At 48.7% G+C, this 23,344-nt stretch overlaps 7 protein-coding genes across 7 annotated transcripts; 5 read left to right on the top strand and 2 right to left on the bottom strand.

Moving 5' to 3' along the window:
* Positions 1-204: 204 nt before the first annotated feature.
* Positions 205-2,650, bottom strand: HD556DRAFT_1440127 (uncharacterized protein; the record flags this gene model as incomplete). The annotated part of the gene is made up of 8 exons (XM_041306066.1): positions 205-223; positions 272-1,367; positions 1,415-1,521; positions 1,576-1,704; positions 1,756-2,138; positions 2,189-2,399; positions 2,485-2,534; positions 2,579-2,650. 8 exons carry the CDS (start codon positions 2,648-2,650, stop codon positions 205-207), a joined length of 2,067 nt encoding a protein of 688 aa, XP_041163104.1.
* A 214-nt stretch (positions 2,651-2,864) lies between these two features.
* HD556DRAFT_1305891 (uncharacterized protein) lies at positions 2,865-3,301 on the top strand (the record flags this gene model as incomplete). The annotated part of the gene is made up of 3 exons (XM_041299842.1): positions 2,865-2,976; positions 3,033-3,185; positions 3,231-3,301. The coding sequence occupies 3 exons, from the start codon at positions 2,865-2,867 to the stop codon at positions 3,299-3,301; spliced, it is 336 nt and encodes a 111-aa protein (XP_041163103.1).
* A 1,758-nt stretch (positions 3,302-5,059) lies between these two features.
* On the top strand, positions 5,060-8,215 carry HD556DRAFT_1232197 (uncharacterized protein; the record flags this gene model as incomplete). Its single annotated transcript, XM_041297493.1, has 10 exons — positions 5,060-5,272; positions 5,327-5,698; positions 5,753-5,946; positions 5,994-6,159; positions 6,209-6,357; positions 6,412-6,809; positions 6,864-7,049; positions 7,097-7,235; positions 7,288-7,952; positions 8,007-8,215. 10 exons carry the CDS (start codon positions 5,060-5,062, stop codon positions 8,213-8,215), a joined length of 2,691 nt encoding a protein of 896 aa, XP_041163102.1.
* A 4,059-nt stretch (positions 8,216-12,274) lies between these two features.
* On the top strand, positions 12,275-12,796 carry HD556DRAFT_1440123 (uncharacterized protein; the record flags this gene model as incomplete). Its single annotated transcript, XM_041306065.1, has 1 exon — positions 12,275-12,796. One exon carries the CDS (start codon positions 12,275-12,277, stop codon positions 12,794-12,796), a length of 522 nt encoding a protein of 173 aa, XP_041163101.1.
* Positions 12,797-13,602: 806 nt separating this feature from the next.
* HD556DRAFT_1232433 (uncharacterized protein) lies at positions 13,603-13,833 on the top strand (the record flags this gene model as incomplete). The annotated part of the gene is made up of 1 exon (XM_041297508.1): positions 13,603-13,833. A coding segment is annotated over one exon (231 nt), but the record flags the coding sequence as incomplete, so codon positions are not given.
* Positions 13,834-19,519: 5,686 nt separating this feature from the next.
* HD556DRAFT_1217351 (uncharacterized protein) lies at positions 19,520-20,229 on the top strand (the record flags this gene model as incomplete). Its single annotated transcript, XM_041296714.1, has 3 exons — positions 19,520-19,714; positions 19,770-19,940; positions 19,993-20,229. Coding segments are annotated over 3 exons (603 nt in total), but the record flags the coding sequence as incomplete, so codon positions are not given.
* An 816-nt stretch (positions 20,230-21,045) lies between these two features.
* HD556DRAFT_1534731 (uncharacterized protein) lies at positions 21,046-23,266 on the bottom strand (the record flags this gene model as incomplete). Its single annotated transcript, XM_041309574.1, has 7 exons — positions 22,983-23,266; positions 22,632-22,928; positions 22,388-22,584; positions 22,000-22,356; positions 21,759-21,917; positions 21,549-21,726; positions 21,046-21,411 (listed from the first exon to the last, which is right to left on the bottom strand). The coding sequence occupies exons 1-7, from the start codon at positions 23,196-23,198 to the stop codon at positions 21,046-21,048; spliced, it is 1,770 nt and encodes a 589-aa protein (XP_041163098.1). The 5' UTR covers positions 23,199-23,266.
* Positions 23,267-23,344: the final 78 nt, after the last annotated feature.

The raw sequence follows: 23,344 nt of genomic DNA, 5'->3' as shown, positions 1-23,344 counted from the left end.
TATAAACAAGTGCACTGAGACGAAAGCTGTATATACTAGTGACAAGAAATTAACATGTATTGAGTAGTGAAGACGGTTTTAAATACATGCTTGCAGGATTAACAGTATTAGATTATGTACGGAGTCTCGTACTATGTAGGCGCAACACAAAAAACACCAAGAAACAACATTCAGTGACCAACTGATTCAAAGCGACGCCATGACTCAGGTAGATTTGCGTTTCCTTGTGATTAAATGAGCATAATACAACGAATCTAATATTGACACCTACTTCTTTTGAGGGACGCTCTCGTTTTCGCCCATGTGAGGTCTCTTCATGGTTGCACCTATCATATTTGCCTGGGCCATACGAGTTGACTCTTGACGGACCCGCGTTGTCTTGCGTAGAGGCGCCGTTATGGTATCATCCGAGGTAGAAAGCTCAGTAGAAGGCTGAACTGCCACTCGACGCGGATGCTTCTCTTTGCTCACTCTACTATTCTTAGCACGATTCTCACCAGCCGAAGTAGCGCACACGCACTCGTCTACCTCATCCACTCCAGCTTGTACTTGTTCCAGGGCAGCGGACGCCAAAGTAGCACACACGCGCTCGTCCACTCCAGCTTGTACTTGCCTGGGTTGTTCCAGGGCAGCGGACGTCGTAGGATTCAAGGCAGAATTGTCGGCCTGGGGAGCGTGAGCAGTCACATTGTGAAGGGCTGGTTGTTGCAGAGAAGTATCCGTGTAAGAAGGATTTAGCGCTGTGGTACTAGGGAAGTTGATGGGGTTCGAAACAATGTGAGGTTGGACGACGTGAGGTTGGTTTGAAACAATGTGAGGTTGGCCTCCATGTGCACCGTCCAAGGAAGGGGGAGAATAGAAGTTGAAGTTATAGGGAAGTACGTCGGATTGATTCAAGGGGGCCATATGAAGCGGTGGCATCGAGTTCCAGTACCCCTCATTCCATGATGTGATAGGTGAGAGAGATGGCGAAGGAAGCGCTAATGTGGAATTGGATGGGAATGATCCCCCTGGCAGTGTCGGCGTTTGAAGGACAGGCGATAGCGTCAACTGGGGGAGAGTCCCAGAATTCTCACCAGAGAAAGAATACATGCCATTGTTGAATGACGGAAACTCGGGTCCTTGTGAGTTGAGTTGAGGTTGAGGGATGATAGGAGGACCTGTGACTGCCACTCCACTGGATCCACCAGCGGATCCTGGACCTGCGACAACGTGCGATGCGAATGATTGTGCCGAGTCCGATGTGAACGGCACGTGCGATTGTGCGCTCTCTGACATTGTTGGCACTGCATCTTCCAATGAGGTGTTCTCATCTTGCACCACTGGAGGGACGTAGTCTAGAGCACGCCTTTTCCTGTCATCCTCGCCTGTAGTCCCATTAGCGAATGAATTTAAATAAAAAAGAAACACATACTGAATACTGTCGCAAGATAACCCAGATAAGGGTTCAGATGTTTCTCTGTAAAATTCGGTGTTGCCTGCTTCCATGTAAGACCGGATTCGTTGACACCTGTATGATAGCTGGGGAGCTAATATTAGAGGGCAACGAGGGTCAAAAAGCACAAATTCTCATACCTCGATACATTGAGCATACCACCAAGGCGAGGGTCTGGGCCTCCGCCAATGACCGTCCACTCCCAGCCAGTAAGTTGCCTCACCGCATCCAAAAATTGAGAGATTGGACCGATACACTCTTCTAACGCCCTAACAATCATAGATGTGAGTGAGAGATGAAAACTTCAAGGATTTACTTACTTCGCGTACTGTGCATTGGTAGGTTGTTCAGTCGCTCGTGCCCCTGGCAACATCGCCGAGATCTTGGCATTCCGCTCCTCGGCAGCCTTCGTCTTACATAAGGACTTGATTTCAGACGAAGCAGCCTCATATGCAGCCTTGGTCGTCTCCCGCACTGCCAGTAGTTTTTCGTTTTTTGTTACCAGCAGCCCAGACTCAATCTTCTCCTGGATCTTTGCCCGTACGTCGGTGTCATAGTTCATTTTGGAGAATATTTCGACTTCTGTATGAACTCGCGTTCCTTTCGCTTTATTGCCAAGCATCTTGTTGATTGATTTTGTCATCAAATTGAGGGTCGATCGACCGCTTTTGTGGGATCTATAATTGAACCAGTTTTTAATTTGCTATTGACACCGTGAGCATGTTGCGTCATGACATGACAAGATGTAGAAACCTGTCGGCGCCTAGCCACCGCCTCTCCCAGCAACTCTTTCTCTACCTCAGTCAGGTGCGGATGTTTAGACTTGTCTGGGTATTGCACGTCGATTTCAGGCCATTGTTTCAAGAACTCAAGGCTAACAGTATCCCAAAAGGATGTCAAAGTTCCTTGAAGCTGTTGCTTCAAGAACTCGCTGAATTGCGACTCCAAGTAGGCCTTTTGTTCTCTGTTTGTCCATTGAGCTCCGACCATCTTAAACTAACCCCACAATTAGTGACAGCATCTCCTCAGGGTATTTCATCACTGCTTACCCCTTTTCGATCTCGGCGGTTCGGCAAATTCGGTGTGAGGCTTTAAGGTGCTGTCATCGGTGAGTCTCTTGTCAGGTATTTCGTCACCGCTTACCTTTTTTGCAAATCGGGTGTGAGGCTTTAAGGTGCTGTAATCGATATTAGCATATCTCCAGATCTCGGCCATCGTCACTGACCTGTTTTTCAGTTTGCTTTGCTGGAGTTCTGTATGCTGCCCGTCGGATTTTTTCCAGTAAACAAACTACAGTCCAGGATGAAAATAAGGTTCAGCCTCCTCGAGCATCCAATCATATCCTTGCCTTCCTACGGCACATTAGATCGGAGTTAAATTTCGATCAATAAAATTATTCTCACTCTCATTTCGCCTGGTTCATTTTGAAATGTGCAATTCCAAGAATAACAACAACACTTGCCATCCGTTGACTGCGGAACCCCCAAAATTCACTATAAACGAACTAGCAGCAGCTTTACAGCTCATTAGAGACCAGGAAGGTGAGCGGATTTATCGATTTCTCTGTCACAATAGCACCATCTTACCTAACACACAGAAATTTTCAAAGTTCTTGAAGGGACTTCAACTGGGGATCTTCCTTCGCTTGACTTGATGCTTGACGACTCAGAGCGCCCTTCTTGTGTCACCTGCGGTGCCAAGACCCCCGCGGAAGAAGACACAAAACCGGCAAAACCCATTATCAGCGCTGGTATGATATTTGTTACAACTGTTGCTCAAATCAAATTTAATGTAGTTTCAGATGTTCTCATAGCGCTTCTGGTAAATGATGGGATGTCGCCTAGCACTGCCATAGTATTAGAGTGATTTCTTGTTTCTTGTATCCGCATCATCGTTCTTGTACCATGTAGCCGCATCATCATTCTTGTATCTTGTAGCCGCATCATTTTCTTGCAATAAATACCATCATTACCGCTGTAATGCACTCAGCCGATGGTGACATCAAGCAACCGCAATGACCACAAGTGCATGTGTAATTGGATTGAACAGATACTAAGAGGAGCTGGCTAACTGTGCTATTCAAAATTTGTTGAGTAAATGTTCGGTTTCATGGGTCTCGAGGTGCTCGTGTGCTGACGATGGATACTATATGTATGATAAGAGGAACTGCCATAGGCTACGTGTGTTATTCAAATTTGTTGTTGAGTAAATGTTCGGTTTCATGTGTCCCGAAGTGCTCGTGCGCTGATGCTTTTAGCCTTAAGCTTGAGTTAGTAGTACTATGGTTCAAGGAAGTCTCACGCCTGGCCATACACCTTCATCGACCACAAGTACTGTTACTACACTCTTCTTTGGATATCCTTGCTTTGCTTGACTTGATGCCACCCAAGTATAAGAACGAGCAACAACGTTGCGAGGCTCGACTGACATCCAAGCGCAGATGATATGAAAGGTAAGCCTCTGAGTTCAGATGTCAGAGCGTGTAGATTACAATTGATTGTACTTCATGTAGGCACAAGCTCGATGAGCGCTTAAAGTCTAGGACTCGTTGGCGCAAGCATCTTGGAGCCACTGTGGTATGTCTCATACTATCAATCATACACTTTACACTAATTAGATAAACTACGAGACCAGGCTACACAAAGTTTTCTAGCGCGACTAGACTCGATATGGCTCAACCTTGGCTATCACGCAGGCCTTTCTCAATACACGGTTCTCAAGTCACAGAGCCTCATGCTTGTCCGTGAGGTGACTGATGAAGGTTGGCAGGTTGTAAGACCGAATTATGAACACATAGTAGCGGACGCGCAAGAACTTCTTTCAGAAGCCAGGGAGGTACTTTCAGGTGCATTGCATGCAGAGGGTGCATGCACAGACCATCTTATCTCAGGGTCCGCAGCCGCTGTTGATGCAGTAGAGCTGCACTGTGATGCATGGGATGAAGCACTCTCACTAATGGATGATAGCGCAGATACATACTTTGATGCTCTCATGTCTGATCAGTTGGTATGGCAGAGGACATCAAAATCACATTGACGGACATTAGCGTCTCTGTAACTACTCTTAGGTTTATCATAATGTTGAGTTTTTGGGCACCGCATAGCATCTGCCACATCCTGCGCTATTACGCACTGCGCTATTACACAGCACCCGTAAACGTTGCCTCCACACCCAACCATCATGGTCAGCAAAAAACGACGTGCATTGGACAAGCTTAAGCAAGATTGGTATATACTGAATAGACAGCACCAGCAAGCCAAAAGGCGTGTAGCTGAGGAGCACACACTTTACCACAAACATTCCTGCTTCACTCGTACATCTTCCGGCAACATAACCTCTGAAACGGAATTCTTTGTAGCTGAACATCTGCCATCTTCAGTCGCCTCACACCCTGCCTCACACCCACCATCGGGCGCTAATACAACTATGGAAGATTTCAGCTTCGATTCGTATGGTCACACCGACATCGACTCACTTGTAGACTATGACACGGTGGATCCTGCATATGAGAATTTTTTGAAGGAGTCTACTGTTGGGCCAAAGAAACGTCTCAGGCCAACCGGTGTATGATATATTTTAATCGTATGATATCTTAAGTTAACTTAAACTGAACAGGACCGCACAATGGCTCTTTGGCTTGACGAACGCGAGAAATATCTTCTGGAGCTTATCAGACTCGAAGGTCGTGGGGACTACGCTTCTAGGGAAACTTGCCAAGGGCACAGTGAATGCACGTCTGAGCCTGCGTATCGCTGCCGGGACTGTTTTGGGACAGAGCTCTACTGCCAAGCGTGTATCATAAACAGGCACCGTGAAAACCCTTTGCACAAGATTGAGGTACGTACCCTAGTTTATATGTTTGTAGTTGTTGCATGTTGATCACCCCTTCAGTTCTGGAACGGTTGCTTCTTCGAGGACACCACACTAAAGTGTCTCGGACTCCGGATCCAGCTTGGCCACCCCATTGGGGAACGATGCTTCAATCATTCACGGGCCTATGACGATGATTTTGTCATTCTTGACACTAACGGCATCCATGAACTTGCCTTGGATTTTTGTTCATGTGAGAGTGCGCTAAGTCACGTCAAACAACTCCTGCGAGCTCGCTGGTATCCTGCGACCAGCGCCGATCCAAAATCAGCAGCAACATTCCGTCTTCTCGAGCATTTCCACATGCTTACTTTTGAGTCTAAAGCATCTGCCTTCGAATACTGGCAAACCCTTGCGCGTCTTACTGATAATACAGGCATCAAGCCATGCAAGGTAATTCTAGCGTGTCTCAATCCAAGCGTGTTTTGCTGACTACCGATTCCTTAGGATCGTTACGACAGTCTCTTGCGCATGATCAAGCAGTGGCGTAACCTCAAGCTCTTGAAGCGGTTCGGCCGAGGTCACGATCCGTCTGGCATCGATGCGACCAAACAGGGGTCATGTGCCGTTGTTTGCCCTGCATGCCCCCACCCAGGCAAGAACCTACCAGAAGACTGGAAAGCAGCGCTTCCGGACAAACAGTATGTATTCACATCCTTACTTGATTAACTGAGACTTATGCCTGCAGGTGGCTGTATGCACAATTTCTGGCCATTGACGCGAATTTCCGCCTGGCACGCAAGAACGTTTCTTCGGACAGGATCGACCCTGGTTTGAGTAGGGGATGGGCTTATTTTGTCGAGGAGACTGGGTTCAAAGAATTTCTAACTGATGCCGGAACGGTCGCACAAGAGGTATGTTAGCGTTATTGTTCCAATACAATCACTCAAACATCCGGTTTAGAAAAGCACGTGTGCTAGTCACAGTGCTGTGAATCTCGCTGAAACGAAGACTGCACGAGGGTTGGCTGCAACTGGAGCCGGGACCGTGGATTGCTCGCGTCACAACTTTAAGCGGCCATCTGGAGTAGGTGACCTTCAGAGGGGCGAAAAGTATGTATATGTATTCGATGATGTGAAATGATTCCCGCTGATCCTTTGAAACAGGTATATCAATATGGATTACCTATTTTTCTCGACCGCGCAACATTCTGAAGACATCGTTGTATTAAACATCTCCTACGACATCGCTTGTCAGTGGAGCAAAAACTTATGGGGCCGGATGTCGAGATACCCATCACGCATGCACTTTGCGCGTGACGGTAAAGTCATGACCTTTCTTGTTCCAAAGTTCCACTTGCCCGCCCACATCACTGCATGTCAAATAACATTTTCACACAATTTCATCAAGGGAATGGGGCGCACGGATGGTGAGGCCCCAGAACGGGGTTGGGCCAATATCAACCCTGTGGCCACGAGTACACGAGAGATGGGACCTGGGGCTCGTCGAGATACACTGGACGATCACTTCGGCGACTTCAATTGGAAGAAAGTTACGAACTTCGGTACGTGTTGTTTGCTTCAGCACACCCAATGTAATTAACCAAGAAAATCCTTAGGTGTCAGTTTACTGAGCAAAATGAAGACTGCGATCCCTGAACGAGACCGACACCAACAAGATTTTGACGACTTTCACCTTACGATCATAGGGGAACGACCGGGCGAGGTAACACAGTGGAACGAAGCTATCGAAAAATGGGAGGCCGACACTTCCAACAAAAACCCCTTCGAGACAACGACCATCAGTAAGTATCATGCACGCTAGGCTATTACATGCACTGATTGTATATAGCCTTGACGCAGGCTGCCGTGCGCCTTAGACTCTCTCAAAAGGAAGCCGAAGACCTCGAAAGAGGTTTCAACAATTCATTGCACACCGAGATATCACCTAGCGTACTCGTTTCATCAGGAATCGAGCTCGAGGAACAACAGTAAGGGTTTCAAAGTATTTTAATTAGGAGTTTCTAATAAGATGATCTACAGATTTCGCCTGCAGCAAGATTACAACACTCTGAGTGGCCATCTGACAGACTTGCAGCTGACGAAGCTGCAAGAGCGTTCGAATGCACTGCTGCGCAAGATCGAGCAGTGGTGCAAGGTCCAACTGCTATACATGCCTGCTGTCGGCCGACTGCGTGCATTGGCGGATGCACAATCAACTCGCGAGGAGAAGGCCTACGATGTCAAACTTTGGCTACCATCGAAGCTGAAGGAGGCAGCTGAGATGTCGTGTGACGAGCAGCTTTGTGAATTTGAATGGGAGCTGCGGTGTGCACAGGCACACGAGGCTCTCGATGACGTTCGCCGGCAACTTCGTCTTCGCGCACACCTCTATAAATTCAAAGACGCCTACATACGCGGGCAACGGGCCAATACCAGAGCATCCGCTGTGCTCGGAAAAGTGGAGCAGACCATTAGGACAGCTGCTGCTCGGTATCGCAGGGCTTGGGCGGCAGTTAAGACACTGTCAGGAGTCCTGGACAAACCTAATTGGGAGGTAGAATTGCCTGAGTTGCTGGCGGCTGATGTTCGCGGGATGTCAGAGGGAGATATTGGCCAGTCCGAAGGTAACCGCACACTTTCGTGGATCTGGAAGGCTCGTGGGGTGGCTGCAATGGGAGAAGATGGTGAGGCTGTTTTATCAGAAGGTACGCATTGGCATTATTGATTGTACGGAGGAGCTGTCCTGACGCACCAGGCAGCATTGCGTATTGAATGGTGCAAATCGAGAGCGCGCGCCAATCGTTGGGCCGAAGAAGTCGAGTTGCTGCAAGAGGAGATGTGGCGTGTAGCCAGCTTTCTTTCGTGGCACGCAGGATGGTGGGAGGAGCAAGCAAATCGCAGGACTGTCCTACCTGCACCTGAACAGGAAGGGATCCGGGGATATGCGAAATGCCAAGCCGCTCTTTGAAGGGCTATGCGGGACCGATTCGAGAAGATGTGGAGTGTCGTTCCGGCTCTTCTCCAGCCCATGTTGCCTGCAATATCTCTGCCGGTGTCGTAGTGCAGCTTTTGTTTTTCTGTTCATAGCGCGTGTTGACTGAATACGGAAATAAACCTTTGTTCCTATTGATCGGGGTAGTGCCTTCCTGAGGGAGAAGCATCAACGATGGGCGGGACTTGATGCTTCATCAATGAGGGACCATCAACGAGGAACCATCAACAAGGGACCGTCAACAAGGGACCATCAGATGTCTCTACAGTGAGGGAGAAGCATCAACGAGGGGCGGGAGCCTTGTCTCTAGGTTTATGCTTCATCGACGAGGTGCGGGAACCTTGTCTCTAGGTTGATGCTTCAAGGTAGGAGGGATTAGTAGGGTGGGCAGTGTCTCTAACTTGATGCTTCAAGGGGCGGGAGCCTTGTTTCTAGGCTTATGCTTCATCGACGAGGCGCGGGAACTTTGTCTCTAGGTTGATGCTTCAAGGTAGGAGGGATTAGTAGGGTGGGCAGTGTCTCTAACTTGATGCTTCAAGGGGCGGGAGCCTTGTCTCTAGGCTTATGCTTCATCGACGAGGCGCGGGAGGCTTATGCTTCATCGACGAGGCGTGGGAACTTTGTCTCTAGGTTGATGCTTCAAGGTAGGAGGGATTAGTAGGGTGGGCAGTGTCTCTAACTTGATGCTTCATGCTCGAAGGTTTAGAGTCGTTTTTGCATCAAGGTTGGTGTCTAATCTGATATATTTAAGCTTGAATACTACAGGTACAGGTGTATACTCTTACGAGGATGTGGAATAATCGTAGGTGAAAACACTTAGGTCCAGTTTGGACAACGACTCCGGGTTCAAAATTTCTGGCTCAAACCGCACGTGATGACCTGACTGCGTTAATAAGCATCTATTATCTAATAAAACAAAAGATACTCTAGTATCACCACAATGTCTGATAAATCAAGCGGTGGCTCTTCGCATTCCTTACGTTCCCGGGGTACTATAGATGTGACATCGGCTGCTGCATCTTGCGGAACGACCAGGAAGGCTCCTGCGGTGTGGACGAAGGCAGAAGAAACCACCTTTCTTGAGTTCCTTCTGCAGGCCCTTCCTGCATCAGGCGATGGGGGCTTCAAGGCGCCCACCTTCAATCAAGCATATGCGCACCTCAAGATAAAACACCCGCATCAAAGGGGCGCAGAAAAGGTTGGCACAGTTTGCAAAAATAAGTGGACATCGGTATGTTTCCAGTGAACTTTCAGCCGCCAGCAAATCAATGACATATATTTTTATAGTTAAAGAAAGCATACCAAAGTGTTGTTGAAATTAAGTGTACTTCTGGTTTTACTTGGAGTGATGATCATGGAGCGGGTATCACGGACAAAAAGGACGACGTATGGGCATGCTTTATAAAGGTACGTCATCACAAATAGACTGCATGCATACCCCTCTACTGATATTGTTTTCAGTCGCATCCTCACGCGAGGCCCTTCATGATGAAGGGCTTCGACCACTTCGATATCATGCAGCAGTTGATGCCAAGCAAGTCAAAAGGCTCTCACGTCTTCCGACCTACCACCGCCACCAATGCCACCACACCATCCTCCATCCCCACAGCCACAGACAACACACTTCCAGGGCCGCCACCATCCTCAGTGGGCCCGCCACCATCCTCAGTGGACCCGCCACCATCCTCAGTGTACCCGCTGTCATCCTCAGTGTACCCGCCACCATCCTCAGTGGACCCTCCATCTACCTTTCTCGCTCCTTCCACGGAAGGGTCTACCTCTGCCGGTGGCTCGGCATGGACAAGTATAAGCCGGGGAAAGCGAAAACACAGCGCGCTTTTGCCTGCGTCAGCTGCAGGCTCTCAGAAACGAGGCCGGCCACCATCTGCCACGCTATTGGCACAGCAGGAGGGCACCGAAACGATGAAAAGCCTCGTAGAAGTAGTACGTGAGATGCAGAAGACTCTTGTATTAGCGCCGGCGCTGCCGCCAGTGCAGCCACAGCCTCAGCCTTCCACGCATGTTGGAAGCGCCATTTCCCTCCTCAATAAATATACAGACCTCACAAGCAAAGAGCGCTTGGGCATTGCCAACTTTCTAGCTGAACACGAGAACCAGGCGATCATTTTCTACTCGTTGGATGAGGTGACGAGGCTTGAGTGGTTGGAAGAGAAGCGAGTCCTTTGCGGTGGTGCACCACGGCGATCAATTGACTCACAAGAATATATGATTGTATCGTAGCGGTGTACAGATCATTTCGTAGTACAAAATTCATGTATTACCTACAACTATGGCAATGGGAGTCCCCTTCGTGCATGTTCTGCGAGATAGTCAGTCCACATTGCTTGCGCAATTCCGTCCCTACGAGCATCTGCGCGTCTGCGCTCAGCAGCATCCGCCGGTCCCTCTGAATGTGCGCCAGATCCAACACCATCATCCTCTGCTAGATCGTGCCTGTACTCGAGGGCAAGATCAAATATATCACCGTTGTTTCTTCGCATGAAGTTGTGAATGGCGCAAAGCGCCGCTGGGATCCAGGACTGGATGTCCATGGAGTATTCAGGCGCGCATATTAAGATGCGCCATTGTCGTTTCATGACGCCGAATATCCGCTCGATGATGTTGCGAAGTGCAGCGTGTCGCAAGTTGAACAACTCTTTCGGGTCTTTAGGCCTAGAAAAAAATTAATAGACAGACTGACAAAAGAAAAAAGGAACTCACGCGAGATTAGCTTGACGCCATTCCTTCAGGTGGTAGCGGACACCTCGATAAGGCATGAGAAGTGCGTCGCATGTACCAAAGCCGGCATCGGCTAGAAGATACTTGTCTTCGGGCACACGCAAATCATGAGAGCATGCGTCATTCCAAAGGGAAGCATCGGCAACTGAGCCGTCCCACCCTGTGAGTGAGTAAATGAAAAAGAAGTCGAGGTCGCAGATAAACAAGCAGTTCTGCGATAAAAAGCCTTTCCTGTTGCGCAGGACAACATGGTCTTCAAGCGGCGCAAAAACGCGGATGTGGGTGCCGTCAACAGCACCGATACAGTGGTCGAAGAATCGGAATCGAGGGTCAGCGTGAATTGCTGCAGAAAGTGGGGTGTTTTGGTCTGGGAAGCGGACGTTCGAGGTGTAGAAGGGAGCCGATGAAAAGAACATGAGTAGGCGTTTAAAATATCTGCAGAAATCAGCACAACTTGAACAATAGTTATATCAAAAGTTAGGCACTTACCTTGTAATCGTATCGGGAGAGCGCTGGAACCTTTCTCCGACGTGGTGAGACGAAAGTCCAGTAACACACGTGTAGAGAAAAATGCCGAGTTGCTCTGACACGCTTACCCCATTCCGGGACTGGACAAAGCTGTGTCGGTTAAGAACCGCTAACAGCTCATCGAAAATTTGAAGGTCGACGCCAAAATTGTGTCTGATCCTGTCTGGATGACCACTGATCAGTTCATATACCCATGCTTGCCCGGTAAGTATGGATGTGTGGTAAGGAATTCTTTCAGTGCGGGATAAGAATAAAAGATGGTATAGATGTGTGACCTGGGCGACCACAATGGTGATGATAATGACCACGATTTTGTGTCGTCGATCGTGTTGCATTTGCGCTTCAATATCCATGGCAGTGATGGATATGACACGCATATATATGCTGATTATCTATCTCACCTCAGGCATTAGTTCTCGGTATCAATAAAGGTCTCTTAGATGGTATTATTATGTAGGCGTTATATAGTCTCGCAGACCCAACCTCGTGGATGTTCTATTTATAGCACACACATAATATGCCTTGCGACCTCTTGCGACCCTCCCCAGCACCTCCCTTGGACCTCCGCACCTCCCCATTTACCTCGTATATACCTCTACAATGTTTGCCAATATCCCGTCCCATCCCGTCGAGCCTCCGGATAGGCTCCATGCATATGGTGCACCCATCAGATCTGGCAGACCTCTACTATGCTCTGCAGCTGCTTGTCGTTTTTGTTTCCCAAGTTCTTTTCATTGCCTCTTGTTCTACACCACTACGTCCATCACCATGCCGCCTGCCCGCCACACACGTGGCACTCAACCGACATCTATGGGGCTAGGACACCACTTCGTAAGCCCAAAGAAAGCTCGAGACCCTAAAAAAACACAAACTCTTGTTCACATTCCCGGCATCAACTCCAAGCATCAGCGCCTCCTCGACCAAATGGCTGCGTTGATGCAGCCCCAAGTTTCGACCACTGAAACCCCCACCTCTACTGAGTCTCAAGCCCCGATGGATATTGAGCACACCGCTGGTCACGTTGACGATACGCTAAATTACGACTACGATGATAACGATTACATCGCCGAGGAGGTAGCCCAGCCTGCTCAAGTAGCGTCTTGCCCTACAAATGTGCCTAAGGTAGACCTTGGGCGTCGCCGTCTCTTGCCCAACAAGATGGCTAACAATCTATATAATGCTTGGAAAGTGCTTATCCCGACCCTGGTAGATCCTCATCTCAAATATTCTACAAGGACACATGTTACAATAACATGTAACCGAGAACCCCTCCTACGGAGGTCATCATGACCTTAGCCCCTATCCCACCATATGCACCGTCTTGGAAGACTTACCGACTCAACGGAGACTCGTAGAGACACCTAGAACGGCCTGGATGCCGTTAGATGACCTAGACCAGCCTAGGCCACATCTGATCGGACCTAGATGGTCCTCGACCCGGATCATGAGGAAGCTCTGCCTCATGGTCAGAAGAGAAGCCGCATGCCTTAGCATGCGCAGTTAGACTCCAAGGCATGCTTCGCCTTGAGGACAGATAAGAGAGGCATGGTAAGCCTCATGTATAGATAATCGACCGCATGGCATCAGATAAGATGCCCTTGTATAGACACACTCATACCTACCTACCGAACGTAGTATTGGTCTGTGCACACGGACGACAGTATATAGAGCAGACAGAATCATGTATATTCCCTACTTGATTCTACTAGGTTTTATCCAGAACTTCCTCTGAAAGACAGCCCCAGTCCTTCAGTCTAAGCCGCACCTTAAGGAAAGCCGACGCTACCTTAAGTGGAACCCACGAACCTCTCATTCGAGAGAAGATCCCCGTCTCTCCAATAGCGAGCCCGCTATCAGATTAGGCAATCCGCCTAGGGAGAGCCCGAACTATCCTAGTCCGTAACACACACGGGTGTGCTCTTCCAGAAGTCCATCCGGTCATATCCGCTTGCGCAAGCCATACTAGTTGTACACATCGACAATTTTCCATAGTTTGTCTCTTTTTTGACCGTAAGTAGTCCGTTCCTCATCTGCCGCCTTAATTGACAATTCCAGGTTTCCTTTCTGTTGATGTATTGGCCTGCCGATGTTCAACACTTTCGCAAGTCCTCCTTTACCATGGCCTCTTTCCTACCGCTCCCTCCCAACCACGCATGGCTGTTTCTACAGACCTACTCGCATTCTATCGTGCTTTGTTCGAGCGTTCATGCGATGCTATCCATGCGCTTGCGCATGCCCTAAAGACCCATTATGCCCGCAGAGGCTTTCTCATGACCAATGCAGATGTGAGTTTTGACGTTTCAGGTTTTCAGACAATAACTCATTAAAACACAGGGACAACTTATTCAAGAACCATTTCGTCGTGGACTTGGCCAAGCCGTCCAGTGGTTCGACATCCTCCAGATTGAGGTCGAACGGCAGACTGAAGCGACACTTCAAATTTGTCGCGACCAAGTGTATGAGGCCCGTAAACTTCAATCTCAAGAGAACCCTGGCGTAACTACCCCCATACGATCCAGTACAACATTAATCCAAGGCCGGTGCGCCTCCATTCTCATGCAGCGTTGCCCAGCCTGCTTTGGAGGCGTCCTTTTTGGTAGACCTCTTAATGAAGGTGGCGACATACATGTTGCAACGGATGGCAATTTCCATCATCGACATTGACGATCTGCGGGCGACTGCCCACGCTTTTACGACCCCATATATTTTCTTCCCAAGGCTCAAGTGGACAACGTTGGGCGACACATCCTCTCGCAGCGTAAACGTGCACCAAGGATTTGCACTTCTTTAGTAGTACCAGATGAGGCAATTGACCAATGCGAGCACTCGTACGAGGCCGCAGATGGTAAGAAGCAGAAGGCTGCGATGGATTCCTTCGATGATACGGGCGTCATGGCTCTGATATGCCGTCACGATATCCCGCTCTTCTTCGCTAACATTGATTCACCTGGCGAGCAACAGAAATACGCCGTAGCACTCATTGAGCATCTGTTTACTCTATTGCCGCAGGAAGCCACTGTCATTATCCTGTATGATGTTGGGTGTGTCCTCTCACGGTCATTATCTCAAGTAAGTGCTTCTTTAATAGATACATTTTAACCTTATATCTATCTATATAGTATGATATTCTCCCCAAATCAGTGACTTCACGTCTTCGATTTGCAACCACGGCTATGCATGCATATGGCCACGAGTGGGCGTGTCAGCTCGAGTATAACCCTCGCATGTGCAACAGTCTTGGCCTCTCAGACGGGGAGGGAACTGAAAGACTATGGTCAAGGTTCGTCAAATTAATTGGCATTCAAAGGTCATCATCAGTGAGTCGGTACTAGTACTCTGATGATTATTTGTTGACTATAGTTCACGGATAGCGCCAGAAGCGTCTGTGGTTGATAGACCGGCAAGCAGGCGCCATTGGTCTTGAGATGCGAACAGATCTTGGCGATTGGATTAAACGGCGGCTCAAGCGTGGAGTTAATGGTCAGGGTGCAGCGGCACAAGAAGTTTTAGATAATTGCGGTATCGAAGCTCAAGACCTTCAGGAACAGTGGGTGGATCAGAAGAAGTCCCAACTGTCCATTCGTGCTCGTAAGTCCACGGGTGCCACTTCCATACTAAGATCAACATATCCCCATTGACAGATGCTCCTGCATGACTGAAGAAGGAGCTTGACGTTGTCCTTACTTTGCAGGCTGATTTAGACGCATCGGACAGGGCATTGCAACTCACACGGACCGTTGTAGAGAAGGGCTCGGCTACTGAAGAAACCTTAGACGCTCTGGAGAGCCTCGAGCGCAGCCATGATCGTTTGATGAGCAAAGTTGAAACATTATATTCCTCGCTCAATGTTCACGACAGATTTCCAGAACTACAGGGCGTTGATTTGGATTTTGTTCGAACCCTTCTTATGGCGCGCGATCTCAAAATAAATATCCGGAAGAGAGCAATAGGAAGCTTTTTTGAATGGGACAAACTTGACCGTGCGGTTGGTGGTGCAAATCAGGCACTTGGTAATGTATAATCCTTCTGTTTTTGTGCCTCAGAATATTCACTTGTTCTACAAGGTACGAAGCTACATCAGCAGACACGTAAGGCTATCGCTAAGCGCCAGCCGGCCTTGATGACAGCGATTCGCAAGTTTAACTCCTATTGTGAGCATCTGGAGAGCATCTTTGACCCGTCCTGGGGCGTCCCGCTTCCTACTCCTCTCCCTACTAAGCTCGCCGATCTTCGCAAAGATCAGACGCTGATGGAGGATGTTTGGATCACTCCATCCGTTGGAGATGTCCCTCGTTGGATCGAAGACACTGACGTAAGAGATGGCATTCAAGCGTTGCTTAAACGGGAACGGTGCCATGAAGAGCAGCGCCGCATTGGGCATGAAGCAGATAACCTTTGTCGATGGTTTGGAGCTGAGCTCACTGCGCTAGAACTCGCCCTCCGCTCTCCTACAAGTAAGCAATTTCATTTACATCGATGATCATTACTTATTTCACAAGATCATACATACGTGTTCCCACTCCAACAACGACGGGATCACCTTCTCCAGTTACAAAGTAAATGGGTTACCCCACTAGCATCTGCTACTCGTTTCAACAGCAGTGCTCACATGGCGGTCAATCTTGCTATTACGCTTTCCGAGAGCACGGGACCATCGCAAGCTGTCATGTACAGGCTTGTACCAACCTCATTGGCGCTCGCAGACTCCCCCGAGGATGATGCTGATGAACATATTGCCCCTGCACTCGAAGAGATTGCTGAAGAAGCTGTCCTCTTGGACATTTTACCTGACAATACCGCTAGTGATGATGAAGACGACGAACCCGTGGGATTACCTGAATTTACGATTAGCTGGCAGCTTCCAGAGGTATGTCCTCGTCTCTCCATAGGTAACTGTACTCATCCGGTATCATAGAATCTTTGCACAGATTCTTTCAAAGTTCCCCGTCCAGAGGATCACATCATCGTGTCAGCATCAAACACTCCCCTCACTCGGGTACAACCAGCCCAAGATGGCTTTCCACCCCAGGTATTCGATGCAAGGGATCTGTCCTTACTGGCACATCCCACTTCCCGCCTTAATGACACGTGTATCAACGGTTGTGCGGCACTATTATACTCTGAGATGCTGACGAGCTCGCGTGTGAGACCTTGTGCTATTCTGTCTACCCACGATCTCCCTCGTATTCGATACAATGCGTCGGACGACATACTGTGGCGGAATACATCGTGGACGTTGTTTTGGGAGAGAGATCTCTGGCTTTTACCTATTCATCGCCCCTCTCCAGTCGGACACTGGGTGTTTTGTGCCATATATATTCCATCCAAAGAACTCCATCTCTTCGATAGCCTGGCTGAACGACACCCATGGAAGACAGATGTTAAAGTAAGTGATAATTTGATTCACGCATTATTGAACTAACAATGTGAACAGGACATTATGAATCTTATCGCAAGATTATCATCCATAGCTCACCAACGGCGTGGCTCAGCTAGTATTGATCTTAAAGGGTGGGTAGCCCGTCCACTAATACTCAATCCTCTGCAGACGAACGGCTACGACTGTGGTCTCTGGGTCTTAGCGGCACTTGCAGCAGTCCTTCAGGGATCCCATAGACCAGGCATGTGCGAGGAGGACATGATAGCTTTCCGACATTATATATGCACACTTGTAATTAGAGTACCTACCGTGTGATATACAATCCATCCACTTCTTCAACTCTCCTGAAAATGTGCGCAGAACTACGCTGATTTGAGTATGGTACCCGATTAGGAATGATAAAGTTAGCGACTCAGACCAACGAACACAGATACTCATGTAGTTTTAGGATAAGAGAGTTAGAACGAGAAAACCCTCCAGGGAGCAAGCTACTCAACTGACTGATTGATAGTTTGATCCGAGTCATGTAGTTGAGGAGAGTTGAAGCAATGCGCGCAGAACTACAAGTACATTGATTCAAGTATGCTAGCTACGCGATAATCAATGAAGGATGGAGTTAGCGACTCAGACAAACACAATACATTCATGTAGTTTCAGGACGAGGAAACTCTTCAGGGAGCAAGACACTCAACTGACCGATTGATGCTATGTTTCCTGAGCATCGTGTAGTTGAGGATAGGCCGAGCTAGATTCAAAATCAGGTTAAAGTCACGTACAAACGACTCGAAGAACTCACAACTCGATGAAGCATTAATGCCAGTTATAACGGTGTTGTACGAATTAAGGTGTCTGTGTCAAATAAAGCACATAAGATTTATATCTCATCTGAACCAGGCTGATAACGGCTTCACTTTGGGCCTTATCATAGCCATACATTGGGCTATATCATGCTGCAGAGATATGTTTTCAGTTTAGTAGGAGTTTTATACACGATATGATTGCACATATTACAGTGACCTATCTCCGTATAATACGAGGGAACGGACATGCATAATATCCCGTATGATACGGGCCAGCGGACCATGGGCCCATGATAAAAATATCCTCGACTATGACGGATGGGCCGGGAGGCAAATTATTCCCGATGGAGACGGGTGGGCCCATGCAGGGAATATATAGAGTAGATGAGTGGGCCGATGTACATGAATATTAGGTAGACGGGTGGGCCGAGGTAGTTGGATATTATGCAGATGGGTGTATTAAGGTAGATGTGTATGAGATAGATGGGTAGGTACTTGTTATCACATTCACGGGTGGGCCCAGACACATATTAAATTAGACGGGTGGGCCGAGGGTATTATAAAATATTGTATTAGACGGGTGGGCCCAGACGCATATTAATTAGACGGGTGGGCCGAGGGTGTTGTATGGGATGTTGTATTAGACGGGTGGGCCGAGGGTGGTATAAAATATAGATGGGTGGGCCCATGTGTATCATAATTGTAGACATGATGGAGCTGAGGTAGTTGTACATCAACCAAATCAGAGGAGGTAATAAATCAAAGTTACCAAGTTCCCGGAGCAGCAGGTGATCTCCTGACATGGCCTTTGATGGTGCACAGGTTGTCTTGCAGAATGTGGAATCCGGGGTGCGAAGCTTGTGTTGCCCTACGAGAAGCCAAGTTCCGACCACCAGAATTTGAGTCAACTGTACCGAGCTCCGAGTTCCGAGTTCCGGGCCCCGGAACTCAACACATAATTTAGTTAATACTTTCCGTGTTAAATGGCCAACCGAAGTTGAGATGTTTCTGAAGAGAGCAGCAGGTGCTCTCTTGACATGGCCTTTGATGGTGCGTAGGTTGTCTTGCAGAATGTGGAATCCGGGGTGCGAAGCTTGTGTTGCCCTACGAGAAGCCAAGTTCCGACCACAAAAATGTGAGTCAACCGTACTCAGAGGAGGTAATAAATCAAAGTTACCGAGTTCCCGGAGCAGCAGGTGATCTCCTGACATGGCCTTTGATGGTGCACAGGTTGTCTTGCAGAATTTGGAATCCGGGGTGCGAGGCTTGTGTTTCCCTACAAGAAGCCAAGTTCCGACCACCCAAATTTGGGTCAACCGTACCGACTTCCGAGTTCCGGGACCCGGGAGTCGACAAATGAATATCTGATGACCAGCACACTTCCAATCAGGTAGTATTTCATTGAGCAATGGATAATAATACATCTTTGACAGCCAAAATTATCTCAGGCTCCCTTATCTGATCCTCTCTATCTCCACCCCCTTTAACACCAAAGTCCGGACATTCAGCATTCAGTGTCTGATTTCCCAAGATTAACATCCAGCATGAACGGTTCTTCCCCTTCCACTCCTGATAGTATAAACATCTGGCGCACTTGGGCCCTGACTGTGACTTATGAAGCAGGGGAATATACCGAACAGAAATTCAAGGCAGAGAAGACTGGAGGAGGCCCAGTCATACCTTCCCCCAACCTAGACACTGATCTGGTGATGGCGTGCGATCGCTTGGCTGATGTACTCATAAAGGCATATAAAAATCCCAGTGGGTCTTCCTGCAGATTCGGAAAATTCGTTTTATCATTCAAATTCCTGCATGACAGTTCAGATGCAGGTGGATATTGCAAGATATAGCAAATTGATCTCCCCGAAGGACACCGGGCATAATGAACAGAGAGAGGCTAGGTTGCTTGAGAGGTGTCCTCCTGGCCATGAAGGCAAAAGGTTGGTCGACGAACCTGCCACAATTCTCGATGCATCCGGTGCCATCATCGCATGGTACCTCCCAGACGCCCTGACCGACACCACCCAGGTGTGTAATATACATTGTTACTCAATGGATATTGAATATCAAATGGAACCTACAGAAGGAAATCAGGGAAGCCACCAATTTGCTCGCTCCAAGCCTCGAAAAAAGTGTAAGGGCTGATGGCAATTGGCGAACTAATCAAAAGTGGTTCAACCGGGGCTCGGAAGATGTTGGGGCAACTCCCGGATGCATCAATTTATCTCCGGCATGGTTTCAACAGGGACACGAGGTAGGATCTGATGAGATGGTGATTCCGGCAGTCATACTCACCAATCCCAAAGAATGTGTCCGATCCGGAGGTATCTGCATCATTGAAGGGACCTTCCTGCGAGAATATCCTCAAAGCCATTTCAAGGCCAGCAGCCATCGCGTCCGCGGCACTCAGAGTCATGCATCCTGAGCAGTACTGGGCAGGGTTGCGAACCTTGTCAAACCTAGGACATATAGCAGTAAGCAAGGATCTGCCACAGATGCCGGAGGCCCTGCAGTACTGGGCATCGGTGTTTAACACCCTCTCCATCATTTCCAATCGGGAAACCCCAAATCATCGAGACCATTTGTCCATTGCTGAATGCTTCGACATTCTCACCACCGTGGGGAACTATTCTAATGCTCGGATGACAATGCCAAGCCTTCAGCTGGAGTTCAAGTACAATTCCGGCTGTATGATTGCGTTTTCCGGAAGGATTGTGAGACATGGAGTTTATGATGTGGAAGGGGATCGGATTGCTTGGGCATGGTATATGAGGGATTCTGTTCACATTTACGCTGGTGTTCCATCATGTGGATGGGCTAGTGTGGATGGTCCATACAGTGTGTGAAAGATCAAACAAAGAGCATGCATTGTGACCTATATACATTCCAACAAATGAATACCATGTACCAATAGTTATCTGGACCTCAATACTCAATTGTGAGCATTTGCGAAGTGATATATGGGACTGAATAATTTGGATGCGAGCCTCGGTATTCGATAATCGGAACTCGGGACTTGACATATGGGAGTCCCGAGTGCCGGGGTACTGAGTCCCGACACCCGGACCTCAGCACTTGATATTTGAGACTGGGGGAAGATGTATCAATATGCTCAAATTAACATTTGTTATTGCCGTACACATTTGACAAAACCCTGAACCCCGACATTGTGAACTCGGGACTCGACACTGTTCTGAATACCGAGTCCCGGAAGCCCAGGTCCCGAGTCCCGAATTTCGGAGTTCGGGGTTCGGCGACCCGGAGCTCGGCAACTGTGTTGGGTGTCAGGGTATGCGGAGCATTGGAGATAGCATGTGTCAGTATTTTGCATTTCATGGTTCATGTTTGGCTGACACATGCTATCTCCAATGTTCCGGATACCCTGACACCCAACACAGTTGCCGAGCTCCGGGTTGCCGAACCCCGAACTCCGAAATTCGGGACTCGGGACCTGGGTTTCGGGACTCGGGACTCGGAGCTCGTGACCTGGGACTCGACAGTGTTCTAAATACCGAGTCCCTGACGCCCGATTCTATAATCACGAAAGATTCCATAATCACGAAAGATGAACCATGAAACGCAGAATACTGACACATGCTATCTCCAATGCTCCGGATACCCTGACACCCAACACAGTTGCCGAGCTCCGGGTCACCGAGTCCCGAAGCCTGAGTCCCGAGTCCCGAATTTCGGAGTTCGGGGTTCGGTGACCCGGAGCTCGGCAACTGTGTTGGGTGTCAGGGTATCCGGAGCATTGGAGATAGCATGTGTCAGTATTCTGTGTTTCATGGTTCATCTTTCGTGATTATGGAATCTTTCGTGATTATAGAATCGGGCGTCAGGGACTCGGTATTTAGAACACTGTCGAGTCCCAGGTCACGAGCTCCGAGTCCCGAGTCCCGAAACCCAGGTCCCGAGTCCCGAATTTCGGAGTTCGGGGTTCGGCAACCCGGAGCTCGGCAACTGTGTTGGGTGTCAGGGTATCCGGAACATTGGAGATCGCATGTGTCAGCCAAACATGAACCATGAAATGCAAAATACTGACACATGCTATCTCCAATGCTCCGCATACCCTGACACCCAACACAGTTGCCGAGCTCCGGGTCGCCGAACCCCGAACTCCGAAATTCGGGACTCGGGACTCAGGCTTCGGGACTCGGTGACCCGGAGCTCGGCAACTGTGTTGGGTGTCAGGGTATCCGGAGCATTGGAGATAGCATGTGTCAGTATTCTGCGTTTCATGGTTCATCTTTCGTGATTATGGAATCTTTCGTGATTATAGAATCGGGCGTCAGGGACTCGGTATTCAGAACACTGTCGAGTCCCAGGTCACGAGCTCCGAGTCCCGAGTCCCGAAACCCAGGTCCCGAGTCCCGAAACCCGAGTCCCGAGTCCCGAATTTCGGAGTTCGGGGTTCGGTGACCCGGAGCTCGGCAACTGTGTTGGGTGTCAGGGTATCCGGAGCATTGGAGATCGCATGTGTCAGCCAAACATGAACCATGAAACGCAAAATACTGACACATGCTATCTCCAATGCTCCGGATACCCTGACACCCAACACAGTTGCCGAGCTCCGGGTCGCCGAACCCCGAACTCCGAAATTCGGGACTCGGGACCTGGGCTTCCGGGACTCGGGTGCAAGATTTTTGAATGCATAGAATATTTTACATCTTGTATACAATGAACACTGAATGGGACTACACTCCTTTGCCTTTCCTCAATTTCTCTAACATGTCAGTGTACATCTTCACCTCTGCCATCTTGGCTTTGATGCCCTCATCTTGCTCCTCCATCAATGCTTCCATGCGTTCTTTAATCCACCTCAGTCCCATAAGTGGTGGAGTCGAAGTGTTTCTCAACTTCTCTGGAAGAACCAAAGCATCATCCTCAACATTAAGCTAGAACAGATAAGTCATCAATCAAGGCAATTCAGCTAACATCTTACCGCCCAATACTGGTAGTGAGAGACGCAGGAAGCCATTATTTCATCCCACTGCCATGGTTGATCCGGGATTGTGGTGTTTCCCATCCACCATGGACATGTATATGCAAACACAATCCGGGACGGATGTCCTGCAATTGCCTCATCATCAAATGAAAGGAGGTGGAATGAAAAGACGTCGTCCGGAACCGTGTTCCAGGTTAGCATGGGATACAACTTAAGGATATAAGCGACAGGGACCGGAAGAACCGACACGATATTCTGTGAAGCTGAGTACTGCAGGAGTGGTGTGACAAAAGTCTGCTCAAATTTTTAGCATTGACCAACAAAGTCATCAGGGCAGTGGTAACATACATTCATCTCCCATTGCAGCCCGGCTTTAAAATACTTTATCCGGTCAGAAGATAGACCATTGTTGGCAGCTTCCGTCTGATATTGAGAGATGCATGCACGGACCCGCGATCCAGCCATTGCCAATGTGCAGGAAATAGTTCCAAGGCTCAGCTTCAGGGGTCGGTAATGGCTTCCGGCATTCAGAGTGCCAGAAGTGGATGCAGGAGTTGCAGGCATGGCTAATACAGGACTATGGCGCTGGCAATGCAAGTGAAAGATGGTGAAGATGTGAAGATAAGAATCACTGATGGATGGATACGAAATTCAAACTCCGACATGGGCTGACCCGGACAATTCCCGGGCCTCAATTATGTATGTGGAAA

This window comes from Suillus plorans, assembly GCF_016647745.1.
Source record: "Suillus plorans strain S12 chromosome Unknown HD556scaffold_13, whole genome shotgun sequence".
NCBI classification, from domain to species: domain Eukaryota; kingdom Fungi; phylum Basidiomycota; class Agaricomycetes; order Boletales; family Suillaceae; genus Suillus; species Suillus plorans.
Note: the sequence above shows the minus strand (reverse complement) of the source record. Positions and strands in the feature narration are given on the sequence as shown.